Consider the following 19,348-nt stretch of genomic DNA (forward strand, 5'->3'; position numbering starts at 1 on the left):
GAGCAGCAACTCTAACTACTTATATAGTTGTTTGCCTGTATGCAAGAAGCGTACCGTAAGGATGTCGAGCGTGCCTTTGGGATCTTGCAAAGTAGATTTGCTGTGATTCGACACCCAGCAAGACTATGGCAACCCGACGATCTGTCAATGGTTATGCGCGCATGCATAATCTTGCATAACATGATTGTTGAAGATCAGCGCTGCAATCCAGGAGAGGATGTTGCTGATGACAACGAAGCCGAAGTATTGCGAAGTGTTGGATCGGCGCCCATTTTGACAGTTCGCAGGGATCCAAACACCATGAGCGAATACTTAAATCGCTATGATGAGATCAAGGATGTTGCGGTCCACGATCAACTGAAGAACGACCTCGTTGAGCATTTGTGGCAGCACCAAGGCAATATGATCTAGTAAAACACAAAAGATATTTTTTATTTATTGTTTTCTATTACTCGTCAACTTCGTCGTCGGTAGTCTGTTGAACTTCTACGTCCTGGACAATGGCTTTTGCGATTCTGGCCTTTGCATTGGCCAAAGCCTCGCCTTTTCTCAGCGTCCAATACTCGAGTTCAGCTCCTGAGTATCTGTCGAGCTGTTCTCGCATCACTTCATCGTCGTTCATTTTCTCCTGGAGCTCGATGCGCCTGCGGCTGTTCTGGACATGCTCCTCTTCAGCCTTCGCCAATCGAGCGCGATCATCGTCCAATTTACGCTTGCGCGTTCCATCCTCCTTCTCTTGCTCCTTGGCTTTCTTGCGACCGATTGGGCGCTTCACATACTCAGGTGCGCTTTGATTTGTCACATTGACATACTTGTTACTGAACTTTGGTTGCTCATGAAGCTCATTGTAACAGTGTTGAAACTTCCAAGCAGATTTCGCAGCTTTCTTATACAGCGTTACTGCGTAGTCTTTCTTCACTCCCATATATTCATCAGTACTGGTATCGTATCGTTTATGAAAACTAACATCGCCTAACCTCATTTTCTTCGTTGTTTCCGCTTTTATTTCGCGCAAGAGCTTTTGCAAGACAACCGCAGTATCTAGACACCTCTCTTTGGATGGTACCCCAGCGGCCCGAGAGGGCTCCCTGGCCAGTTCGTACATCCTTATCTCCCCCTCTTTGAAGAAAATCTTTGTAGATAGTCTCCCACAATATTTGGAGGGGAACATCGGTGCCCTTTGACGAACGAGTGGAGGTGGCAAGCCAGGATTGACACAACCACACATCCTCTTCATTGCTCCAGCTCGGACCGCGATTGCCAGCTTTTGCTGCTGCTGCTGTCGACGATTCTGCGACAACTTCGGGAACGGTGGTCGATTCGACACGAGATTCGACATTAGTGATGGGGATCGGGGCAGAAGAACTGGAAGACATTGTTGTTGGAAAAGGAAGTGATTTATAAAGAAGAGAGAGCTTTATTTTACTGCGTACAACAACGCGATTTTATTTTAGAAAACTTGCCCTAATTTTGGGACGCCTATTCTAAAAAATTTGACGCTTTTCTAAAATAGAATAGAAATAGGACGACCGTTGGAACTCGAAATTTTCTATTTCGGAATCCTAAAATAGAATTTAGAACGACCGTTGGAGATGCTCTTACTAAAGTAGATGTGCTATTATACATTTAGATATTCGGTAAAACGAAAGTGAGCGTGTGATCTATAGTAAAAAAAACTAATACAGTGTTGCAATCACACTATCTGAATAAGTACATTTGCAGACAAGAACAACAACAAATATTGATGATACACACCACGTTTTTACCCCGAGAAAATGTCTCATATATAAAGCTATGATACCTAATAAGAAAAGCATGAATTGAACATCTCGTGGGTGGATAAATGATGATGCTAATGGATCAAGAAGAGCTCATTTGGTGTTCAATCACTTGTCAGATGACTGCAGAAGATTATTATACTCAATGAGAACCATATACGTTAGGTTTTGTATAGCAGCAGTGCAGCATACAAAGGTACTAGTATTAGTGAGTAGAGCAGTTTTAGCAAAAGTTGTATACTTATGTATGGGTATCTATACTACATCATTCTGTTGGATTTGTAGGATGCATATGCAGTGTTCTGGATAGTCGGCTGAACGCCACTTACTTGTTCAATGGGTATAATAGTAAGTACATAACGTGTTTGTTCAAATGAAAGAAATTTTAGGCAAGGATAATCGGTTGAAAATAAGAATCTAGGCTAAGGAAACAAAATACTTGCGCTCCCTCAGAATGCATTCGTTAGCGTGTCGTCATGTTGCAGCGTACCATGTCATGGCAACTATTCGTAGCACACAACACGATCTTCAAATCATGTAAGCTTCGGAAATACAGGGTACGTTAACTGCATTAATGCTGTTTAGTGTTCATTAAATAAAAGAAAAGGTTAAAACAAATATACACAAATAGGAGAGTCGATTGTCAACGACTTTTACAATGGTCGCCACGAAAATACGGAGTTAGGAGTAACGGTGCTTTGGCAGATGATGCTGTTAAAACTATTGTTCATTATATTAGCAACGTCAACAGTCATCATGGCAGTGATATGTGGCATATGTACTGCGGCTGCAAAAGAGTCATGCTATACATTAAAGTTTAATATGGGCATTACATATAATTTGTATCTCTGTTGTCATGATAAAAAGGCGACCATGAGCTTAATCATATTGCCCCACTAATACTTTGCGTTCAACGGACAGCCAGATTAATATATGCAATGCATAGCTAATAAATAAATTGAACGACCCTTGACTCACTTTACTTCCTACACCACGTGCTCCTGATGACCCTGGCTGGGTCGAAGGGCGGGTCTTCACTTTGTTCAAAAGCCTAAACTGCAACTTCTGGAATAGGTATTGCTTACATACTATTGAAATTATCAAGTGAGTTTAGCTTCATATCGTGGTGTGGTGCTAATAGCTGTCGCTGCAAAGACTATGATCAGCAGGTATACAGTGTATAGTACATGCGTATTAGCTAGAATCTAAATATACCGCCATATCGCATACATAGTACATACAACACTAAGAGTATCTTCTATCATTGACAAAAGATACGCGTATTTTTATGAGTCTACATAATCCATTTCCATAACATAAGTCTGATATTAACTACTACATATCATCAGGACGTACACATAATATGTACATCATGCTTATGTGGCGCTCAAGGTGTGCATATAGAAAGGGCGAGAAGAAGAGTGCTGCTGCTATGTCTGGTCGCGAAATCAGCAAATTGTTAATTGTCTTAACACGGCAGATGACCACACTGGACAGAACAGGCAGGGCTTCTTTCGCGCGATATTCCGCTCCTTCAAAGAGACTCCTGTCGTAAGGTTGTTGTATACCATACAAAGCCTTACACCGGCAGTCTATTCTCATACCGTTGACGACCTGCTATGCTACTGCTTTCCATCTTGCATTCTTCCCTTCGATCATTCACCAAGAATGCTGGCTCACGCTCATACTCTCAGGAATGCTACTGGCCAGCCTCTTTTCCATCAATTACTGTACTACACTAGCAATGATCCTAAAATTTAATATGACATATAGCACGTTATTCTCTAAGACATGTAGCCTTTCTTACTGGTGATTTATGCATAGTAGTAGCGAAAAGGACGTTTTTTCAAATCATCAGCAGCGAGCCTTTTGGAATGAAATGAAATCTATAACGCTTACATCACCGCCTAGCTACATCCATTGCACCCGGCAGAAACTCAACTCAGGCGCATTTTACATAAATTTACTGTTCATATCATATGAAGCTTTATTTGGGTGTCCTATTGCTGGTGTAGAATGATAAGAAAACAATGAAGGTCTTTCCGTATGCTGGCTCTATAGAGCATTTGAGCGTGTACTGTAGGTGTGGCACAAGCAGAACAATCAGTATCAACCAGAATCCTTTTTTGGAGGTTGTGCGCTTGCAAATGTCAGTCGATCCGCACCGCTCTTGTTTAGACCTTTTGGATTTCGTATTTCAACCTGTATTACGATGAGGGCTATCGTAGTCAAGCGTTACACAGCTCGATACACTAGCACGGTCGCCACTTGAGAGGAATTATCAGCAGAAGCACCGTGATATACTACATATGTTAGTTTTTACCACAGATAGTCGTCTAAGCTACCGGTAATTAAGCTACCGAAATAAAAACGCTTTCTACTACTTTATGTCATGGTATGATATTGCACTCCACATTTTGCTCGTATTTAATACGACTTGATTATATCAAGAGCAATAACACCGTATCTATGATATACACCAAAAGTACCAGGTAGATAACTGATAAAGAAGGGGAATACTACTACAATATCTATGATACCGCAAATACATTTGAATTTTTTTTTCTGTTGAGCTTGTCATGGTTCCGTTCTTCAATTTCGTCCTCCTTGCTTGTGTTGGTCAGTTAGACCCAGCAAAGAAAACACATGTGTTGCATTGAAAATGAAGAAGCATTTTCCCTACGTAAGTAACAAAGCTATTGTGTCACATAGCCCGAGATATGTTCTTATTAGCTGACGTACGGTTGTTTAACCATAAAAAATGGCGTTTCCAAGCTCCTCTCTTCCCTGCTCGTCTAATTACGCTTTTTTAATCTGCGACTAACGCTGAACAATCTCGCGAGTTGCCAAAGCCCATAAAAAAAAGCCCAAAACCCTATTAAAATACTACGGGCGATGACAACAATAGCAACGACAATAAATTTACGCGGGTCGGGTTTTACAAAATTGAGAGTAAAACAGTATTAGGATTAGTGTTGTTGCGTATATTGGTCAATTGACAACCACCATGACAGTTGCCGAAAATGGGCAGTGACAAATCTGAGTAACGTTGCAAGATCAGCATTTTGTGATACTTAGAGAATTATGTATGCGAAAGCGCTTCCATTCCGCTTGCTTTCTCTCACTTGGCCTTGTTCTAAAGCACATGAGCTGGTTGTATGATTTGAAGATAAGAAACTATAAAAGTAGATGGATACTTTAAAGTACAGCCGTTCATAACAGATGGAAGAAGCTCCAAACGCGCGTAGATATACGCGTAAACGTGTGCGCAAACGGCAGAGAAAAAGAGAGAATGACTAAAAAAAGAACCTAGTACCAGTCAAAACTTTGATTTTTTTTTTCTACATCAACCAATGACCTAACTCATTATCTTTAGGGATTGCACAACAACGGCCTTTGCTTCTGTGTCTGTGTGGTAGTCGTATATGAAAGCAATGTCATGGAAAGGACCGTTGTTCTCGAAAGCGATCTTGTACGCCCTCTTCTATTAAAAGAACTTAATGCCGACCTGCTGCTTGCGCGTTTATTCATTTGGCGGGACAAAAAACGTCTGTGCTTTTTACCATATGCGACAACGTACCTCGGTTCTGGGGCAAGCTATCGTCCACGAGGTGGACGAATAAGAATCGTACGACTGAGAGCCAACAACAGGTTTTATAGTAATAATAAACGGCTTTCAAACTTGTCATAGTAGCCGTTCTATCACACACACATTCTCTCTCATTATACTGTGTTCTCTCTCTCTGGAGTATTGTTACTCCAATCTTCACTCTCTCTCTCCTTCTCTCTTACCTATCAACATACTCCCCCCAAAAAACCTCTTTGCTGACCTACCATTACGTATGCTTCATGAATGGCCAATTACCGCTTTTGGACAGCAAGACGTATCCGTACCCATTATGCGAGAAGGCCGTGGTAAAGGACTTTAATATAAAAAGGACCAAGGGGAAAAACCGACAAACTGGGATAAAGGGGGACCTGTTTGACATTACTGTTGTAATCTTCTTCATATAACTTGTTGCTTATATTAAACGCTCTATTTTCTGTTTTCAATATCACTCCCCAAATGTGATATAAGGCCAACGAAAAACAGGACGACAACGACAACGACAACCGCCACCATCACCATCACCATCGACAGTAGAAGAAGAAGAAAACAATGACAGATACAACAGCAACATCTACTACCATTACTACTCCTACTACTACTACTACAACTACTACCACCACCCGACCATTGTCAGCAACACTGGTGGTCCAGGTAGATCCCTGTCGTCGTACTTACACCAGTGACGATAATTATGCAAATATGCCAGCCGTATGTGAATGCGGTCGTACACTGATGGCTGGATGGCAATGCAACTTTTGTCGCAAAAACTGTCTTTATTGCCACCGCGCGCTTACAACCGATCCTCAAGATTACTGCGATCGGTGTTTCTGTCTTTGTAACGTGCATGGCCTTTACCATCATTACAATGTCAAGACCGGTTACCGACTTGTTCAGTGTCCTTCCTGTCAACAACAACAACAACAACAACAACAACAACAATCCCGATAAATTTCTGTAACCTTAACACGCACCCCAACATCTTTCTTACATACCTCTCCTTTGAACTGTACCTATTTATTATATATGCATGTGTTTTTTAGCCTTTGTTTTGTTCATTCGTTCGTATTGCTCTTTTACATCAATTTCATTGTTCATTGTTCCTCATTCTCGTTCGTCAACTTCCTTTTTCTTTTCCTATCTGTTTTTCTTCATATCTTGTTATTACAGTATTTACAAATATAACTCAAATCAGAATATTAAAAGCCAGTAAAACCATGCACTGTTGTGAATTTGTTAAAAATTACCCTAGAGGGAGAAAAGAATTATATGCAGAAGCGTTATGTACACTAAGCGTAATATTAAAGAGCGAGCTAGGCCAATATGTTGTGTGTGTAGAGGATGGAACGGGACGGAGGAGTTTAAGAGAAAGGGTATGTGTTTAGTTTCGTTGATTCAACTTGGCTTCAAGAGCAGTTATACGCTCCATTAATGGTTTGGCAGTCTGATCAGCAGTGTCCTTGACCAACGCCTGGATCGCCTGCATCATGGCTGGTGAGATGATCCGAGGCACCTGGCTATTGCTTGTCAGGTCAATCGGCACAGCCTGCGCTGCCCGCACTGGGTCCACCAGATGCGCAATGAACTCCTCATGGCTACGCAAGATCAGCTCGATATTTGCCATGATTTCCTGCAACCGTGTCGGGAATTTTGGATTGAGCACCGTCGTTCGGAATCCGTCAAGGTATTCCGTCAAACTTGTCTGCTTTTCTTCCAAAGTCTTGATCTTATCATACAGTTCTGCGTTCTGGGCAGCAACATCGTCAGCTTCGCCGTCATCCCTACTTGCTTCTAAACGTCGTCGCTTCATTTGTCTGTCCGTGTCGGCGACATCTTGATCACTGTTGGCTGTCTTTCGTCGCTGTTGCTGTTGTTCCTGCTGGGAATCGCCGAGTCGTGCAAGCTGGGCTTCGTCAACCTGATACCAGCTCTCGGCCATTTCCAGCTGACTGTTTGTCAGGGCAAGATCCCGCGCAATGTCTTGTACACTTCTGCTGACAGCCGCCAAATGGGTTTGTTGTTGTTCTGGTTGTGATGCCTTATCCGTAATGTGTTCCAGTTGCTTTTGGATTGAATCGATCTTGCGATTAAGCTGTCCCAAGTCATTCCGCAAGTGTTGTACAACGCTCATGTCCACCTTTGACGCTGCTGCTGTTGCTGCCGCTGCTATCATTGTATTATTTGATGCCGCATTTTTACTGATCTTGCCTTCCATCTCCTTGATCTTAGACCCCAGCATGATCCACTCATCCAATCCATTCAACTGTTTTCGTAACTCGTCCTTGTTGTTTGCAAACTTTTGAATTTCGGATCGCACCAGTTCTGCATGTTTTGCTTGGGTATCTTTTGGTGATGCTTCTGTCGAGGATTGTTGTTGTTGTTGCTTTTGTACCAGGTTATGGTTTTGTTCGATCAACTGCAAGACTGAAGTTTTGATGTCCTCTAAATCGTCCGGTCGAAACTGCTTCCTGACAAGTTCACCAACATCTTTTGCCACTTCAGCACGCAGTTCGTTTTTGTACTTTGCACTTGAAAGTCCATGAAACCTGTCACGAAGTTCGCTGAATGCCTGTTTGTTCTGTCCCCGCAGCGTCTCGATTTGATCATTGACGAGCCTTGTGAGCTCTGTTCGCGTCTCTCTGCATATGTCTGAGATCTGCTTGTTTCCGCTTTCAATATTCAGTTTGGTACGATCTAATTTAGAGATCTCTTCGTTGATTTCGTTTTGGACTTTCTTGATATGATTGTCAACTTCTAGAAGGCCCTTGCGCATGTCATTCTCGAGACTTCGGTCGCAATCGTTTGCGGATCGTTTGCAGATGTCGCGGATTGCATCCTGGAGCCACTTTACCATAGATTGCTCGACAATTTTTTGTCTAACAAACAACCTTTCGTTAGAAATCTCAAACTGTGTCGAAGAGGCCTTATCACTTACTTGCTTTCCGCAACCTTGATCTGTTCATCAAGCTTTCTAATTTCACCAGCTATGTTTTAATGAAAAACGAACAAACACTTTTTAGACATTGGTGAAAAAAGTGAGGTCGACACCTGATCTTTTTAAACATACATAGTTTGTCAAAGCTTTCATTCGCTGGCAAGACAGACGTGGGTGTTGATAATGAATGCAGAATGCCTTCTAGTGTCTTTTTCTTTTCTGTTTTCGCAACGATGTCTTTATGATAATTGGCAACAGCGTGCAAGGATCTATTTTCGACGTCAATGAATCAGCTCGTCTCCTTTTTGTTGACATGAGATCGTAAAAAACGATAGCTGGTGGTAGTAATGGTTTTTTTTTGGTATTTTACCGAATCGCATTTCCAATTCGATTTTCGCTACTCGTGCTCGAGCTGGAACCTGAGCCTGACATTGTTAGTGTAGTCGATTTATTATTAAAAATCCAAAAGAAAACAGAGAAAGCGAGCGCTTGGTAAACTCGCGCTCACGCGTTTTGAAAATTTCTGCTTTTGGTTCCAGCATAAGAATCAAATGTTGCTGCTGGCGCTGTAAGCATGACAAGGAACTAATCTTGCTTGGACTATCGTTGTCACGAACAGAACAATAGTGCACAAGCCGAAAGCTAGAAAGCAAATGCGCAAAGTGAAAAGCATATGTGTTTGTAGATAACCGAAATGCACTGCTAAATTAAATCAGTAATTATCTGTAGTCGTCAGTCGTACAATGTGATGGAACATGTAACTGAGGCTAGGGCTCATTACCAGCAAGAAAAGAGTGTGGGCAATTTGGACAGCGCAAGAGCGACCTAGAATACATGGGCTGATACAGCAAGCAACTTTCATTGCATAATCCGCACGCTCTCCTTTTTCCTTTTCAGCCGCAGTGTCTACTGATTATGTTATATGTTTGGAACAAAGAATGTTTGTGGTGTCGTTGAAGATATAAATGCATTCAATGCTACACCAATAAAAGAAGTATAAATATGCGGCAGTTGGTGTGTACATGCAGCCACAGCCTGTGTTCCACTTGTAGAAAACTGGTCCCTTTTTCTCATCGAATCGTTGAGCATTCCTTGCTGATGATCCGTATTACTTTGTCGAACTATCCATGTCTTTTAGGTTGAATTAAAAAGATAAGGCTCGTGGGGTTTGAAGGTATGGGGAGATAATCAGGAGGAAGAGGAGGTTGATAGTGTGAACAGACTGTTATTGCTGCCTTCGGATCCCCTTGCTCTTCTGTGTGCCATGTAATATCACATATCTTAAGTATGTGCCTTTACTTTAAATTAGGCCATTCAAATTGAAAACCAAAATTGCCCCACTTCCTTTAAAGGAAGAACGCTCGTGTTCTGAGACCTTTCTTAAAAAAACACACAGCAATTACTGCAACCCATTGTATAACATATCCATTCCTTTCTCTCTCTCTCTCTCCCTCGGATCCTCACTCTCGTTTCCTTCCTTCCTTCCTTCTTTCTTTCTTTCTCGCTCGATCCGACGCCTATTCTTTGCCTTCTTCTGTTTTACTAGAATCCTACGGCTGAAATAAAAAACATAAGCACTGTTGCTGGCAACAAACAACTCAATGACGGTGAATTCAACATCTGCACTTGTTGTCGAATGGTCTCATGCAGTGCAACAAGTCGACCTTTACCGGGTCCAACAGCTTCTCGACACGAATCCTGATCTGCTATGGACACCGCTAACTTGGGATCCCGAACGGGACGCATCGCATGTAATCACCCAACTCGTTGTCGTTCAGAATCTCGGCCCATCGCTTGAGAATCTATGTGCCATTCCGTATACGCTTATTCAGTATTGTGAACCAAGCCCTGGAGAAGTTCCCTCGGTCGCTCAGGTACAAACTGAAGATCTTTTGTACTTTTTAATTGATGTAAGTAACTTATCTCTATAGTGCATTCTCCCCGTATTTTTATGTATAAATGCACGCGTCGTGTCCATTAGCACACGATAGCAGGCTCATACATACTGAAAATCGGTTACATTTCCTGATTTGTTGATGATAGCAATCAAGTATCCATGATTTCAATCGCTGCATGTGGGGGAACTGCAAAAACACAACACTGCACCTCGTTAGTTTCCTCGGTCATACACAAGTTGCACGACGCTTAGTTGTCGATAAAGGTGTACCCATGGACATACCTAACGATTTCGGTTGCATTCCGCGCGATGTGGCGCAAATCGACACCATGGTTCATCTTTTGGGCGGATCGAACCATCAGCAACAACAACAGCGTGATGAAAAAAAACAGCAGCGACATATGTTAAACGACGAAAAGGCGAAACCAAAATATGCTTCAGCCGATCGTTTTAAACAGCTCAAGGAGTTGGCTGAAACAAGTGCAAGCAAGAAAAATGCAAACAATTCGACGCGTCAAGCCGAAGGTCGGTACTTCCGTGCAGGCCATGTTGCTGAGAGCAAAAAGAAAGTATTGAACGACGAGGAGGCCGAATTGGAAAAGCAGCGTGCTCGAAGGAGGGCAGAAGTAGCACAATTAGCGAAACGATCCGCAGTCAAGAGCAATCCTTTGTTTCGAAAATTCGAGCAACAGCAAGGCGTCAGCAAACCCCGTCGAGCATTTGTTGTCAAGGACCAACAGCAACAGCAGCAAAGCGGCGGCGGGAACAATGGCGCTGATTCCTCGGCAACTACTATAACTAGTAGTACCGACACAGTTACAGCAGAACAAAGCCCCGCCGCTGATATGCAGAGACAGCCATCACAGGATGCTGATTCAACGGTGGCTTTGGAAGAAGAATTCGAAGAAGGAGACGAAACATCAGCGAGGCCGAAACGAAACTCCAAAGTGATTTCTTCTTTAAGGAACAAGACGTATGTTTCCGCAAGTGTGTTTCGACAAGGCGATGATACGTCACCGGGAGCTCGGATCAAACCATCACCGTCCGTATCATCCTGCTCCATGGGAAGAGCGAGCAGCAGCGATATGAGTACAGATGTTGATATTAAAATCAAAGAAACCAAGGATACCATCGTGATCCCAGAACCAGTCTCGCCGGTACAAGATCGTCGATCACTGACTATCAATGAAATACAGGTCACACAAGAACTGGAAGCAGAAAACTCGGATCGACGGCGACTTAGTGGCAGCCAGAAGGCCCATTGGTCTATCGCCTTGAACTCCTGGTCCTCAGTATTGGATGGTACGATTGAACGGAATGAGCCAGCAGCTTCTGAGACTTCCTTTGGCTCTGATTATCATGATAGCGACGATGGCGATGAATGGTTTGATAGTCAAGAAGACCATATCCAACATGTCCGAACCAAAAAATCCAAAGCAAGTATAAAATCAACCGCATCTGTTACCAAAGCAACCAACAACGCGTCTGTCCAGATGCCAAAAGCATATTATATCGGCAGTCTTCCCGACTTACCGTCAGAATCAACAGACGATCAGCTTGTAACAACTGACGCTAATCGTCAACAAGAACAAGAACAACAACAAAGATCTGCCTCTCCTCCGGCAGCATCGGCAGTAAAACACCACGACGATGTTGGCAGCACAGCAGTGCGAATTATATCACGAAGCCGAACTAATACCGACGCATCATCTTCACCAAGCGTGCTGACTGACAACAGCAGCACTAGCACTAGCACCAGCAGTTCCTCATCATCCTCTTCACCATCTACCGTTTCCCCTTCATCACCTGTCATCATGCCACCACTCGCCGTTATTCCAGAAAAGAATAGTAAAAATGACAATTCGCTATTGTTTGACAACAACACCAGTGACGATGGTAACGATCATAGCAATGATTTCAAGCCGAACTACGGCAGCGTTTCTGTTCGCTCCACCTCACGATACGTCCGACGCCTGTCGCAAGCACAAAATGCATATCTTAAGCAACAGCAACAGCAACAACAATTAGACCGGGAACGTAAAGATAGTGAAACAGTCACTTCCTTGCTACATCATAACAGCAGCTCACAACAGTTCAAGATTAAACGTGTACCTGTCAAACTTTCTCCATCACAGCAGCAACAACAACAACAACAACAGAAACAACAAGAGCGACAACCACCGCCAACAGGAAGTATAAGCGCCGTTAAAAAATTCCCGAGTCTTCAAGACTTACAATCCTCCTTACCAGTACACATAATGCAACGACAGCCTTCCTCTCGATACGGAAAGCTTTACTTTCGCGTTAGCAGTATTAGCAACGTTCTGCTACCTTTACCACGCGAACCTACCTATGTGCGCTGTGTTGTGAGCGATGATCGTTACGAGTACATGTCGCGATACGAAGTGCTGGGCCAATATGTCAAATTTGATTATGAATGCATTATGGATACATACCCAGATATGATCATCACTATATCACTCCATATCAGGCCCGATTATCATGTCCGTAACAAGATTCCGATCACTCGTCTATTTTCTACCTCGCGCAACCGTGGTAGAAAGGGTTCTTTGTCAGGCTATATTTTCCAAGAAGATGGATCCATTGGTCGTGCTCGCTTTGCCTTGCCTCATATGATCGATAGCTGCTACGAACGTCCTTACGCTACCCAATTCGATTGTTTCAATGCATGGTCTGCTCGGTATCATCATCACCATCATCATCACCATAAGTCACAAAAAAACCGTGGCAGAGAAGATGATCTTGAAGGGCTTAAAGTGATTGGTAATTTGGAGGTGGAAATGTTGTACTTGCCAGTATCGGATCCATCAGCGGTAAGGGATTTCCAAGATACAGCACATTTCTATACATACAAAAACTGCAGACTAATTGTTGTTGTTTTTAAGGTTGTTCCACGGAATCTGCGGGATTGTGATATGGCGATCAAAGTGCAACAATGGAACGAGACATTCTGGAACACGGAGCAATTATCCAACACGACCATCTCGGCATCTTCCCCTACCTCTCCATCTACTGCTACTAGCAACTCACAGCACTTCAATTCTTCAATTCTGAGAAGCTAGAAAAAATCCCAAACCCACATCCACACCCACATATATCGTTCTACTCCATATTCTATTTTCAATTTAGTATTCTCTCCATTTCCTGCAATCTTTGTTACGATAACGGTACTCATGGCTCCAGCCCGTACTTCCACTAGCTCCATCATCCTTCTCTTTTTTGTAAACCTTCCATCTTTTCTCTTAGTATATACGCTTCATTCTCTTCCATTCATATTCCCACCCGCCATAATCTTGACATGTCATTATATCTTCTTTGCATAACAACGATCAGATAGTTTGCGCTCTGATCCAGTGTATTTATCAATAGTTTGCGATGGCTGTATTTGTTGCTAACAGCTTGAACCTTGATCATGAGTATTTGAGCTTGAATAGATCATTTCATTACAAGTTCGTCGTCTAGCGAACTCAATGATTGGGTTTGAAAGAGTTTGTATCTACATATCATAGCACAGAAAAAGATAAGGAAATCATATAAAAAGGATTAATGATGATTAGGAGATACGGATATGTAGTAAATTACGCATTTGCCATATAATCAAAAAATTCTTATGTTGCTTGTTTCAAATGAAGGTGCTCGTACACCACATATGCCGCGGTCAGGGTGGAAAGGGGTGATTCTAAAGTGACATCATTTTTTTTGGTAAGCCTCGTTGTGCGTTATATACACTTTCGCCAATCCGCTACAATGTGAGACACTGTCTATACTGTAATATGCAGAAGCCGAAGAGTTTATAAAATGAGGTCCGACAGGAATACATCAGACATAGTCGACAAGGGAATGACTTTGCTGATTGTGCTGTTGTCAGCCTTTCTAAGAGCCTTTTGCACCGGAACGATGAAGTCATTATCATGGACTAGTTTTCGACCAAGCATTGATATTTTATTCTCATGATGGCCCTTTAAGATTCACATTTTTCAACGAGAATGCAAGGGCAGCTGTACATATTAAGCATACGATGATCAAAAGAGAAGCTTTCTGTAAAGCAGTGCTCAGGCTTTCTGCTACAATCTGCTGTATGTCAGGAGAAAGTGTGTCAACTTTTCGAATCGAGGTTCTAATAAACTCGGCAATCTTTCAGGAGGAAGACGAGCACATATTGTTATTAGTATTATTAAGTTTCGTATCCCGTGAAGAGTAAGAAGCGATCTTTTATGATATTTTCTACATTGCATTGGCAGTAGAATTGCACAGTACGAGTAATTACATTCTTACCTCTGCTGCATCCGGTCCCTGGATTCGATCTGTCAGCAGGTCTTTCAAGATACTCTGACTGATGCTGGATGCGAGAGCGACGCCCACTGTATACCCAATGTTGCGAAACAACATATACATTGTCATTGCAGGAGCAACCACTGTATTATAGCATATGATGAAAGAATGAGAAAGGTTTTCATCATAGTAAAGATGCAAGCAACACTACTAAACTTACTTTCGTCCGGCATTGTACTGGTCACGGCAACAAGCCAACCAACCGTTATGATACCCTGGGTAATGCCTTCCCAAACAAGATCCAGTGTTCCAACTGCAAGTGGGAGTGTGTTGCCCATCCAATAATAAAAAAGGATTACTGATCCAGTGTACATTATGCTGGTAGAAAACAGCAGCCAATAGAAACGTTTTGTGTAATGCATGCAGCGACCAGCAATGACGCATCCTATGGGCACAGAAAGTGATTCAAATAGAAGCCAACAACCAGCTTTCGTAGTGCTAAATTTCAGAACACCCTTCAAATTATAAAATCCGTTCAGAGATTGACTTCATATGTTTTGCTCAGTTGAAAACCCTTTGTATTACCATTAAAAATTGTGGTATGACAAAGCAGACCACACAAGTCTTCTTTTTCTTGCACCATATCATATTTGAATATGCTTACCGTTAATGCAGATGTAACATAGGACAAATAGGCGCTGACCTTTTCCTTAGGTACAACGTCGTTGATAATGATGTTTGCAAGTGTCAAAACTGTAGTGCCTCCAAAACCTGCGACTACTCGAAAAATAATGACTTGCCAAAAGCTTTACGAAAAGCCACAGCCTATTGAACCAAGCAGAAATAAAAGATTGATGCAGATCATCACAGGCTTGCGACCAAATACATCGGAAAGCCCACCAACTGTAAAGTGTTATCAATCAGAACAGCGGAAAACATCTTTACGTATCAGGTTACTGCTTCATGGTACCAAAACAACAACATACCTGATGCACTGGTCGTGAGAGAAGCAAGGCAATATGAGGTATGTAACCAAGGCGAAAGATTTGCACTAATTACGGAGGATACGCTTTTGGATACGCTTTTTTCAAAATGGATACGCTTTTGGATACGCTTTTTTCAAATGGATACGCTTTTGGATACGCTTTTTTCAAAATGGATACGCTTTTGGATACGCTTTTTTCAAATGGATACGCTTTTGGATACGCTTTTTTCAAAATGGATACGCTTTTTTGAAAATGGATACGCTTTTGGATACGCTTTTTTGAAAATGGATACGCTTTTGGATACGCTTTTTTCAAATGGATACGCTTTTGGATACGCTTTTTTCAAAATGGATACGCTTTTTTGAAAATGGATACGCTTTTGGATACGCTTTTTTGAAAATGGATACGCTTTTGGATACGCTTTTGGATACGCTTTTTTCAAAATGGATACGCTTTTGGATACGCTTTTTTCAAATGGATACGCTTTTTTCAAATGGATACGCTTTTTTCAAAATGGATACGCTTTTGGATACGCTTTTTTCAAAATGGATACGCTTTTGGATGGTATATCAAAAAAGCATCCATGTAATACTGCACTCGATAGCACATGTCATTGAAAGACTTCAAATCTTACTATGGTACATACCTCTGAAATTCTGTTCCAACTTGTGTCATGATTGTAAAGATTATAGACATATCCATGGCCGCAAGGAAGGCGCAGTGCACAGACTTTAGGTATTACATAAAAGGTACAAAGATTAGTACATGATTAAAAAGACGCTATAAAACTGCACTCATTTTTTCCCACGTACCATAGAGTTAATATAGCTAGTTTTAACTTTTCACCACATATTTTCTTATAGCCCTCCGTAGGTAGTCCTCTGTTATTATTTGCTGGTGATAAGGCTGTTTGACGATGAAGATTCTTGTATAGATCTTCGGTTACGTTTCGACCATTTCATTATCTTTGGTGACATCAATGAAAATTTTATCGTTCGGCGAAATTTGGCTTCTATTTTCCTCTGTCAACGAATACGATACTTAGCGAGATGAAAAACATGCAGGATAGGCACTTCAATATTAGTACATTGCCGTCACAACACAGGATATAACGGAAATAGCTCTATATAACTGCCGTACCTTCATACTCTCTATAGCCCATCGTATAATATTGCTTTTTACTTTGGTCGGTTGTATTATGTATTATCCACACCGCCCTTGCATGAAAGAATTGGAAAAAGAAAATTACGCTCCTCCGGAACTTCTACATCTTTTATTCTTATAAGCGACGGTAGTTGCATTTTGCAGATATCATAGATATGCATGCAACTCCTTTTTGGCGAGTATCATGCAGATCTGCATACATAGTTTTTGTTCGACAAAATGTCTCCAGACACAAGTTTTCTCCATTTAAAAGCACCACATTTACTGCGTTATCGTTAAATGATGGAATTTATTTTACTACTATAAACTTTGTGTATGTGGTTACCATGATGGTGGTTGCATCGGCATTGTCTGTGTGTATGTTGACACATTTTACCTGCTATACGATATGTTGCCGTTTACAATATCATGTACTATGGTCAGTTCGGACTCAAGGTACGGATCATGGAGCACAGGAACATAATGATCTTATCGTGCATATTTTCAAAATTCAGTAATGTACATAAAAGAATCTTAAGGGAACTCTATCATTATGATGAAATGTACTTCAGGCACTTAGTCATGCCCTCACTGATGATACACACTGGGTGGTAATGCTTAAAATTATACCCAGCTTATTCTGGAGTCCATCCCACATAAGTGGAACATTTGAAGAACAACTCACTTGACACCACGCCAGTGGCAAATATAATCATGTCAACCGCACAGATGACATTTCATTGAATGTACCTACTTTATACACCATATGCTACATAAATAGGACTCCAGCTAATTTGTATAGATCATGCAGAAATTTAGATATATACCTGCAAAATCCATTTAGCAAAGCTCTTGTCACTTTATAAATGGAAAATCTTGGAAAGTAAGCTATCAAGACCAATTTCTCACTACTATTACAACAGCCACAGAATGATTTAATCAACTAATTAACGACCATGTTGTCCCATCTGCAAGTTGCAGCTAGGATTAGTGTCAAATTGACCGTTTCATAGTAGTGTGATCTCACTATAGCACAACTTTTACCAGACGCTCGATGTCCGGTATACCTTACATGATTGATTCCTAAACAATAGGCCCAATCCTACTTCAGTTTCTCACGATATAAATAATACGTTTTTACTGCTTTCTCAGAATAACAGTAAGTGCCTTTATATATGACGCTACAATCATACACTTGGCACTGCTTTGATCAAGCTGAAAAATCCACGAAAACTGTTGCGCGAAACGATGTTATGCAACCATCGGAAACAATTAAGTTCGAAAACGTCTTGCACGATACGATGCATCCCAAATCATAGGGTCAAAAAAGCGATCCCATGCACATCGCCGTCCGATATCAAATGGTAGAAATAAGGATGCACTGACTGCTTTCTCACCCCCTCAAGGGTTGCCGCTGTGGTGCGCGACAAGCCAGTCGCCGCCACTTCCTAGACTGTCAGGTGGCTGGGCCTGTAATTCAACGCATGCAGGAAGCCTTTTCGGCACCAATATTATAGGATTAGCACCCCATCGACGCCATTATGAGCAGCTCAAGCAGCCTACGGTTTGGACATTGGAGCACGACCTTACTGCTGCTCGTAAACACATTAAGAGATATCGACATTTGCAGCCATCTCGGCGCAGACGTCGACACTGATTTAATTTACGGCTGGTCCTTAACCAGCTTTCATTATTGCCAGCATAACTAGGTAGCTAGCACCTCTACGCACTTACCTTCTCTTCTCCTATACATTACCTGTTGTCCCTGCCAAACTCACTGTATATATTCCCCTCCCCTTTTTTCTCTTTGTTATGTAATATCTGCGTCTTTTCTGCGCTCGCTTCGTTTTCCATTTAAACAATCGGATTTTTTCTTCCACTGGTGATTTTCCCGCTTGTTTCACTCTGCCCTTATATTTCCTTATATCATATCTACTTTACCATTGGAAAACGATGACCGGCAAACTGCCTAAAGGATGATGTTGTCACTAACGTTATCCTCGTCGAAAATGAATCTAAAATATTGTTTGAGTTGCAAAAAGCGAGGGATGACTGCAGTCGCGTATAGCGCAGCAGTACAGATACGTCGTACAACACGAGGATCAGTTTTGACAGTTTATATTACCAGAAATAGAGCGTACATCCGCATTCAGAAGCATTTAAAGGAATGTAAAGGCGCTTTAAGGCTCTTTGCATGTGGAGATGTGTATGATAGCAAGTTTCGAAACGGAAATATTTTCATGACAGCTGGGCTGTGTGACGTAATTTATTTTGCAACTAACGCCGAGGTTGCAAGTCATCCTTAACGTTTGTCCCCAACTGAAGAGGTGGTCTATCCATTTCTTTGTTATACGGTCGAGTATACTAATCAGCGGTGAATCTTGAAGAAAGAGCTGAGGGGAAATCTCAGGGGGGGGGGGGGTTGACGCCAATGAGGGAGCTAGACATATTGAGCAAAATACTTGATAGATCAAGTGTGTGTAGTATAAAACCATGCTTAAACTATCTACTCTAAGCAATGACACCGCTGCATTGCACACATCATCTACCGCCCATATTGAGATGCGCTGAAAACTTATTTAGTTTCGTCTTCAGAAGAGATCAGAAGAGACAGACATACAGTCATCGACAGAGAAAATGGCTCTAATGCATACCTCCACAGTGATTTCATCAACAGTGCACAAGGTAGCATCGCTACGTTGTTGCTGG

General features: G+C 41.8%; 4 protein-coding genes across 4 annotated transcripts; 2 read left to right on the forward strand and 2 right to left on the reverse strand.

Moving 5' to 3' along the window:
* Positions 1 to 5,942: 5,942 nt before the first annotated feature.
* On the forward strand, positions 5,943 to 6,365 carry BDB00DRAFT_845149 (uncharacterized protein). The gene has a single exon (XM_053125051.1). It carries the CDS (start codon positions 6,088 to 6,090, stop codon positions 6,334 to 6,336), a length of 249 nt encoding a protein of 82 aa, XP_052975358.1. The 5' UTR covers positions 5,943 to 6,087; the 3' UTR covers positions 6,337 to 6,365.
* A 99-nt stretch (positions 6,366 to 6,464) lies between these two features.
* On the reverse strand, positions 6,465 to 8,523 carry BDB00DRAFT_638589 (uncharacterized protein). Its single transcript, XM_053118124.1, has 3 exons — positions 8,453 to 8,523; positions 8,321 to 8,356; positions 6,465 to 8,261 (listed from the first exon to the last, which is right to left on the reverse strand). Exon 3 carries the CDS (start codon positions 8,237 to 8,239, stop codon positions 6,767 to 6,769), a length of 1,473 nt encoding a protein of 490 aa, XP_052975359.1. The 5' UTR covers positions 8,240 to 8,261; positions 8,321 to 8,356; positions 8,453 to 8,523; the 3' UTR covers positions 6,465 to 6,766.
* Positions 8,524 to 9,671: 1,148 nt separating this feature from the next.
* BDB00DRAFT_845151 (uncharacterized protein) lies at positions 9,672 to 13,748 on the forward strand. Its single transcript, XM_053125052.1, has 3 exons — positions 9,672 to 10,230; positions 10,364 to 13,051; positions 13,124 to 13,748. The coding sequence occupies exons 1-3, from the start codon at positions 9,922 to 9,924 to the stop codon at positions 13,298 to 13,300; spliced, it is 3,174 nt and encodes a 1,057-aa protein (XP_052975360.1). The 5' UTR covers positions 9,672 to 9,921; the 3' UTR covers positions 13,301 to 13,748.
* A 438-nt stretch (positions 13,749 to 14,186) lies between these two features.
* BDB00DRAFT_876765 (uncharacterized protein) lies at positions 14,187 to 14,848 on the reverse strand (the record flags this gene model as incomplete). The annotated part of the gene is made up of 3 exons (XM_053127523.1): positions 14,187 to 14,372; positions 14,514 to 14,653; positions 14,731 to 14,848. 3 exons carry the CDS (start codon positions 14,846 to 14,848, stop codon positions 14,187 to 14,189), a joined length of 444 nt encoding a protein of 147 aa, XP_052975361.1.
* Positions 14,849 to 19,348: the final 4,500 nt, after the last annotated feature.

This window comes from Zychaea mexicana (genome assembly GCF_025766255.1).
Source record: "Zychaea mexicana strain RSA 1403 chromosome Unknown BDB00scaffold_95, whole genome shotgun sequence".
Classification (NCBI taxonomy): Eukaryota; Fungi; Mucoromycota; class Mucoromycetes; order Mucorales; family Lichtheimiaceae; genus Zychaea; species Zychaea mexicana.

Excerpts from the sequence above, each read along its gene's own strand:
- BDB00DRAFT_845149 (XM_053125051.1), top strand. The coding sequence starts at position 6,088 with ATGCCAGCCGTATGTGAATGCGGTCGTACACTGATGGCTGGATGGCAA.
- BDB00DRAFT_638589 (XM_053118124.1), bottom strand. The coding sequence starts at position 8,239 with ATGGTAAAGTGGCTCCAGGATGCAATCCGCGACATCTGCAAACGATCC.
- BDB00DRAFT_845151 (XM_053125052.1), top strand. The coding sequence starts at position 9,922 with ATGACGGTGAATTCAACATCTGCACTTGTTGTCGAATGGTCTCATGCA. Across the intron at positions 10,231-10,363 it reads TTTTGTACTTTTTAATTGAT|CAATCAAGTATCCATGATTT; the intron begins GTAAGTAACTTA and ends TGTTGATGATAG. Across the intron at positions 13,052-13,123 it reads CAGTATCGGATCCATCAGCG|GTTGTTCCACGGAATCTGCG; the intron begins GTAAGGGATTTC and ends GTTGTTTTTAAG.